This window comes from Lonchura striata, chromosome 18, assembly GCF_046129695.1.
Source record: "Lonchura striata isolate bLonStr1 chromosome 18, bLonStr1.mat, whole genome shotgun sequence".
Classification (NCBI taxonomy): Eukaryota; Metazoa; Chordata; class Aves; order Passeriformes; family Estrildidae; genus Lonchura; species Lonchura striata.
The window spans coordinates 369,736-376,357 of NC_134620.1; the positions used below are offsets into that span (position 1 = coordinate 369,736).

Below are 6,622 nucleotides of genomic sequence, written 5' to 3' on the forward strand. Positions count from 1 at the left end.
AGAAGTTCTGAATGACAGAGTAAGCTACACATTAGTGAATGTAGGCAAAGTGCACCCTCAGAAGCAGAGAAGCAAAGATTCTAATGTTGAGTGTAAGCAAGGCTGCAAAATAAAATGGGAGAGTTTTACTTTTCTGGGTTACCTTTGTGGCTGCATCTCACAGCCCTCTCACTCTCAAGTTTTCTGCTCATTAACATCCGTGTTTCTGCAACTTGTTTTCACGACTCCTCCTTTTGGTCTCATGGTCTCAGAGACCAAGTCCTTTCAGAGTCCTTCAGAACTGAGTCCTTCAGAAGGCAGGAAGGGAGAAACAGCTGTAGTTCCTGGCCATGAGTGTTAAGCAACAGCTCATTACCCCTTCTTGCTGGGTATTGCACATGGTTTTTATTCTCCTGCCATGGCCTGTGGGAACTGAACTGCCTGCTCACTGGCCATGTGAGCTCTTCATCTGTCTTGGAGCACTCCTATGACTTTCATGCTTCAAGCAGGCCTTCCTGACAGAGGTTGCAGTTGCAACAGTGTAAGGTTGTGGCACTGAAGGGTTCCACCTCGCTGTGTGTAATTGCCAGGGTGAGGATGGGAGACCTTCCTCTGAAACTATTGGAATGTCTGTGGAGCTGCACTGAAGCCTGTGGCACTTTATGGACTCTGTGCCCGGGATGAGATGTTGTGTCTGGTTTGTGTGTCTCTGCTTACAGTCTGTGATGTATTTCCATTGCACCTAGATCCGTGCTGCATTGTGGAAGTTGGCTGAAGAGCACTTAGAGCCAAAGGACATAGAGCATATAGTGGAAGGGATAAAGAACAGAAGAAAAAATAAAAGATTCTTGCAGCCTCCTGATACAGTTGAGCCCGGGGATGAAGCTGAAGCAAGTAAGTGGTGGCTACACTTGTGGTCCTTTCTGACCACTTGCTTGCCCTTTGCACATTGTTGCAATCAGACTGGGGGGCTGTTTGGCTTGCATCTGAGTGGAAGCTTAAATAGGATTTATTTATTTTTCCCAAAGAAAAATACAGAGGCGTGAAGTGTCTTCCCTATGGCCTCACTGAGTCAGTACCAGAATATCAGCCTCCCACCTTTACCTCTAAAGTCTTTCAGAGTAGAAAATTCTGTCTTGCAAAGTACACTGAGGGTTCAGACTCTCTCCTGGAGAGCAGCCTCCCGAGAAGGTGACTCCAAAAGAATGCTTTTCAACCTGAAAAAAAACAAAATTCAGTTCCTTCTAATGAAAACACCAGAGATGAATATGTCCCTGCTCACAGGGGTTGGACTAAATGGTGCTTAAAGGTGCCCTCCAAACCAAACTCTTCTTGGATTCTGTGATTCTGTGATCATTGGCCCATTTTAGTGTTATACTTGGTATAAAGTGGTATATTATTGCTATATTTGAAGTTCTTTGGGATAACAAAGAGATGTTACCCACCTCCAGCAAGTTTCCAGGCTCTTTTCATCATCAGCCTGTCCAGCACCCTCCACTTATAAACTCCTATTTGGTTCCTGCAGGGATTAACCTACCACCTGTCAATGGCACAGCTTCTGGAGTGCAGAAAAAACACCCTGGTGGTGCCTTGAAGAAAAAGGTCTTGAGGAAGCAGGACAATGTGCCCTTACCACCCATCGTCCGTGGGGATGGCAGCGTCCCACACAGCTCCTCAGGTAAGCCTGCTCCATGGCAGCTTTTTCCTGCGTGGGTTTGTCCTTGCCCAAGGAGCACAAACTGCCTCCTGCCTCAGCCAGCACAGCTGGGATCCTGGGTCCATAGCCTGTCCTGAGATTGAACAGCAAAGCTACTTTGGAGTTACTCCAGCTTGGTAGTACTGCAGCAGTTGGTTCTTAGAGATCTGCTAGAAAGTTGAGCTGAATGAAATCGTGGTAAAGGTCTAAGCTCTGGCTTTTGCCCATCCTGATATAATCCAAACTACAGCACTGGTGCCAGGAGGTTGCTGTGACTGCAGGGATGAGCTGCAGGGCAGTCTGCCAGGGTCTCACTGTGCACCTACAAGAACCACAGGATCAGTTGTGCACTCACCATCTGGGCCCTCTGCCTGTGCTGCTGTCCGGCTCTGCATGCAGCTTTTCTGCTCTCCCAGCAAGGGCTGGCTCTGCACAGCCGTCAGCAGCTCGGTGCAGTCGTGCTGCTGCTCCCAGAAGTGCCCGATGGCTCCTCGCTGCCACCATCCCACGGGCTGCAATGCCAAGAGGGTACAAGCAGTGCCTCCTGTGCCACCCAGCAAATACAGCAGCTGTGTGCAGCAGTGACAGGCACAGGGGGCTGCCTGCTGCTCCCAGGCTGTTGGCTGCCTGCAGGAAACACTCAGCAGATAGTCCCTAGTGGCTCCTGTCTCTCCTTTTTGGGCAGCCTGCCTGTGCTGTGATCCCAAGTAGGGTGAGATAAGAAGAAGGGAGCTAGGAAGGATACTTGGAAAGCTCTTTTCTAGTGATGCTGCTTCCATGTTCAGGATTGACCAGAGCTAACCTGACGTGGCTCTCCATCCATAGTGAATCTAGATGTGTATGTCTACATAATTCAGCATTGTCACTGGTGTCAGTGGCTGCGGTACATCAGTGACACCCAGATTAGCTCCTGTCTGAATATTTTTGATGATATGGTTCCTCCATACTTTGTGACAACATGCAAGGGAGCGCAAAAACCCTACAGAGTCTAGAGCAGTTCATCTAGATTCTGGGACTATAGATGTGGCCGCAGGAACCTGCCTCTGGCTGTGGCCCCTGTGGCACTGGGGAGCTGGTGCTGCGGGGCCATGGTCAGGTTCAGCCTGGAGCTGTGCCCAGCCGGGGAGGCTGGGGGAAAGCAAGGAGCCCAAGGCGCCAGGCAGCAGGGAAGCCTCTGCCCCAGTGCCCGTGTGTGCCCATGGAGCCCTGGCTGGGAGATGGGCTGCAGGCCGCTCCATGGCGGGGTGCCCTGCCCGGGGCTGCAGCGCCCATGGCCGACCCTGTCCTTACAGTGACCTCGGAGACGGCCGCTGGTGCCAAACACCGAGAAGAGCCATGCCGTGGGACTGTACAGAAGAACGCAGCCCCTGCCGACCCACAGAAGTCCTTGCTGGAGGGGCTCTCCTCGCTCGGCAGCGATGAGTGGTAAGAAAGGCCCCGTTCACTGTGTCCATTTTAGCACTAAGGTTGGTTAGAAGCGAGTCTTGCTGCTGCCTCTGAGCCCCGAGAGCCCAGAGGGCCGAAGGGCACTGGTGAAACTACTGCAGAGCACTGAGAGGATAAAGATTTGAGAGCAGCCTTTCCTCAGCCTTGCTCTGCAGCAGTGCTCCAGCTGCAGCAGCTCCATGCTGTTTCCTCAGTTTGCCTGCTGCTCTGTGGGGCTGCAAAGGAAATCTTGAGGGGAGAGAGAAAGCTGTGGGATGAGATGATTTGCTGACTGAAGGCAGAGCAGGATGGCAGCAGTTTTTCGTGCAGGTTTGGGTGCCTTGGGCCACTGACCCAGTGGGATTAAGATTCCTCTCTGCTCCCACTGCTGCCAGCAATGGCAGGTGACAGGGTCTCCCTGTGACCTCCTGCATGGCAGTCCCAGAAACAGCTCCAGGGAGTTCTTCTTTCTGAGAAACCGACTGAGTTGTGCTTTCAAGTCCCTCAGTCTGTCATTACTCCTAAGGGCTCATGGCAGAAGAGAAGGAAAAAGAAAGAAAATCCTCTAGGAATCCTGCACTTTTGGAATTCAGCTTTTTCCTTCTCACTGCTTCATATGGGCCTGAGATGTTTTGTCAATACTCACAATGTGTCCCAAAATTATACACAGGCAGAAGGAGGCCCAGAGATGATAACCCTACAATGTTAGGTGGTATTGGTTTTGTTTTTGGTGTCTTTTTGATCACTCTCTGGTGGATGCTTCATTCACACAGGGGTAAGGCCTCCATTCACACTGGCATAAGCATGAAAAATCTGTCCCGATGCATCTCCTTGTGCAGCCACATTTGCTCTGCCCTTTCTCTTCCCCATTTCTCTTTGGTGCCCTGTGAGGTGCAGAGAGCTCCTGCAGATGTGGGGGTCAGGATGACACTCAGGGGTGCCCATGGGATCAGTCACCAGCCCTGTGCTGCAGCCCTGATGCCTCACAGACCTTCCTCTGGCTGAGAGCCTACAGAAAGCAAGTGTTGGGAGATGGAGTTTTTTGCAACTTTTAAATAACATGTTGCTGTTGGGGGGGTTGTTTTAGGCAGGGGGGTTTGGGAAAAGCCAGGGTTTCAACAGTTCTTGCCCAGGGGTGGAATCTTCTAGGATATCCTGCTGCTTTTTAGGGGAATGTGTGAGGTGAAGTGGGTGACACACAAGCTTAGACTGAAGAGTGGAAACTCGGCTCCAGAGTGGCAGCGCAGACTCTCCCTGCTGAACTGCCTGCTGGGGTTGACAAGGAAGGAAAATGCCCCAGTAACAGCCCCATGGGACTGTGTCTCAGGGACTGGTACAGGGAGGTGACAAGAAACAGCAGCATGGCTCAGTCTCACAGCTTCTAGGAAGCAGTGACAGAGGGGCATCATGTGCCAGAGATTTCAGAAATACTGTCTTCTTAAACAGCCACAAATGAAGACTCTGATACCCCTCTGTTTGCCTCTTGGATTTTTATATGCTTTTGACAGCCACAGCATCCTGTGGCAACGTGTTCCACGATTTCATTAAGTGCTCCTTGAAAAGCACCTCCTGTGGTTTGGATGAGCTGCCAGCCTGGTCATTTCAGAGGGTGCTGCCTAGTTCTTGGATGGAGAGAAATATCAATCAATCTTTTTGGTACTTGCCTTTCAGGGAGCAGAAGGAGAAGGGACTCTTCAAGATCAAACAGCTGGCTGAATCCCATTCAGATGTCCTGCTCTCTCGACTTCGGGATATTTGCTTGGCACTTACCAGTGAGGTGAGAACATTGCTCTGAATTGTTCCCCATACTCCATACATGGTGTGTAGAGTAGGTATGTGCTTGTTCATCTCCATGTGTGCTCAGGGCATGTCTTCATTTCTGGTTTTAGACCTTCTATTTCTAATGTCTGTCAGCTCTCTGTAGGCTCTGTGTGTACATGTAGCTGTATTTACTGGTAGGTCAGGTATCTGACACTTGTTCTTCGAGTGAGGTGCCATTATAATGCAATGTGCAAATGCAGAAACTGAGACACTGATGACATTATTTACCAGAATCCTAATCTCTGCCCAAGCTGTAATTCAACACTGCAAATTATTCTGTAGACCTGAGGCTGAGTTTTCTGTTTCCTGGCTGAGTGCTTCAGCTGCTAGTGTTGCTTTCTGGAATAGGAGCACCTGACTCTTTTATCTTTATGACTTGTGCCTTTATGATTTGAAAGCAGTCCTTGTTTTAATTTACTAGCAAAAGGACCTGAAATCAAAGTAGTGGGCATTTTAGAAGTGTAAAATAGAACACTTTAGTGATTTTTTTTTTTTTAAAGCCTGCAATAAGCAGGTCTGTGGCCAGAAATTGGGTAAGTGCTTTCTGTGCTTGTGCTCTTCTGCTCTTCTTGTGCTTTTATGTTCCTCTGGACACAGTAGGATGTTTTGTCATTTCCTGGGACTTCTGTTGAAGGCAACTGATTTCTTTTCAAGGTGATTCTTATGTTTTCCCTCATGACTTCCCCAGGTGACCAACCTCCGTTCAAAGGTGTCCTACTCTGCAATTGTCACTCTGGGAGAGCTCTTTGCAAACTTGAAGAAGGACATGGACTCTGAGGTAGAAGAGGTTGCACCAGTCCTTCTCCAGATGGTGTGGAACTCCCCAGAGTTCATACAGAAGGCAGCCTGTCACGCCCTGGGGCTCATGGTGGAAAATGTGACTCCTGCACGAGCAATGACTACTCTCATTGACAGGGGAGTCAAGTAGGTTCTTCTTTTAATGATATTCTTCACCTTCTCCTGTGTGAGTGGGGGAAGGGATGAGAGAGAGAGTGGGAATGGTGGGAGTGGGAATGGGTCCTGTATCCTGCATCTTCTGTGAACTCAGGGACTTGATTCTCTGATCTACCTCATTTCTTTCCTCTTGTCACCTATTTCTGCCCTCCTGCAGCAGAATCATAGAACTTCTCAGAATCACAGAACTGTAGAATATGGGGAGTTGGAAGGGGCCCTTCAGGATCATCAGGTCCAGCTTTTGGCTTTGCACAGAACAGCCCAAGGGTCAGACCAAGTGCCTGAGATTGTTGTCCAAATGCTTCTTCAACTCTGTCAGGCTTAGTGCTGTGACCACTGCCCTGGGGAGCCTGTTCCAGTGCCCAACCACCCTCTGGGTGGAAAACTTTTCTCCTGATATCCAAACTAGAGCTCCTCTCACGCAGCTTCCTGCTGCCTCCTGGAGTTCTCCCAGTCTGTCAGATTTTCTTACACATGGTAACCACTGGGGAAATGAAAGGCCAAGGATAGAGCCTTGTGCTTTTGTGCTTTTGCAGCTGTGAATGGTGTTTGGTATTTAACAGCACTAACCACAGAGACCCTGGGAAAACCATGTCTCCTCTTGATACCATTAATTTGAGAAATAAGGAGGGTGTTTGCTGCTGCCTAGAGCACATGGGGGAGAATGCGTTGGTGAGGCACAGCCTACACAGCAGGTAGAGCTCCTGCCAAAAGGAGTCTTGTATGACTGTCCTGGCCTTAGAGCTC

At 49.7% G+C, this 6,622-nt stretch overlaps 1 protein-coding gene across 1 annotated transcript; it reads left to right on the top strand.

Moving 5' to 3' along the window:
* The first annotated feature begins 2,884 nt into the window (after positions 1–2,884).
* On the top strand, positions 2,885–6,216 carry LOC144247207 (TOG array regulator of axonemal microtubules protein 2-like). The gene is made up of 3 exons (XM_077787096.1): positions 2,885–3,100; positions 4,772–4,877; positions 5,610–6,216. The coding sequence occupies exons 1-3, from the start codon at positions 2,946–2,948 to the stop codon at positions 5,847–5,849; spliced, it is 501 nt and encodes a 166-aa protein (XP_077643222.1). The 5' UTR covers positions 2,885–2,945; the 3' UTR covers positions 5,850–6,216.
* The last annotated feature ends 406 nt before the right edge of the window (positions 6,217–6,622 follow it).

Coding starts and splice junctions, on each gene's coding strand:
- LOC144247207 (XM_077787096.1), top strand. CDS start 2,946: ATGGCCGACCCTGTCCTTACAGTGACCTCGGAGACGGCCGCTGGTGCC. Junction 3,101..4,771: donor TCGCTCGGCAGCGATGAGTG/GTAAGAAAGGCC, acceptor CTTGCCTTTCAG/GGAGCAGAAGGAGAAGGGAC. Junction 4,878..5,609: donor GCTTGGCACTTACCAGTGAG/GTGAGAACATTG, acceptor TGACTTCCCCAG/GTGACCAACCTCCGTTCAAA.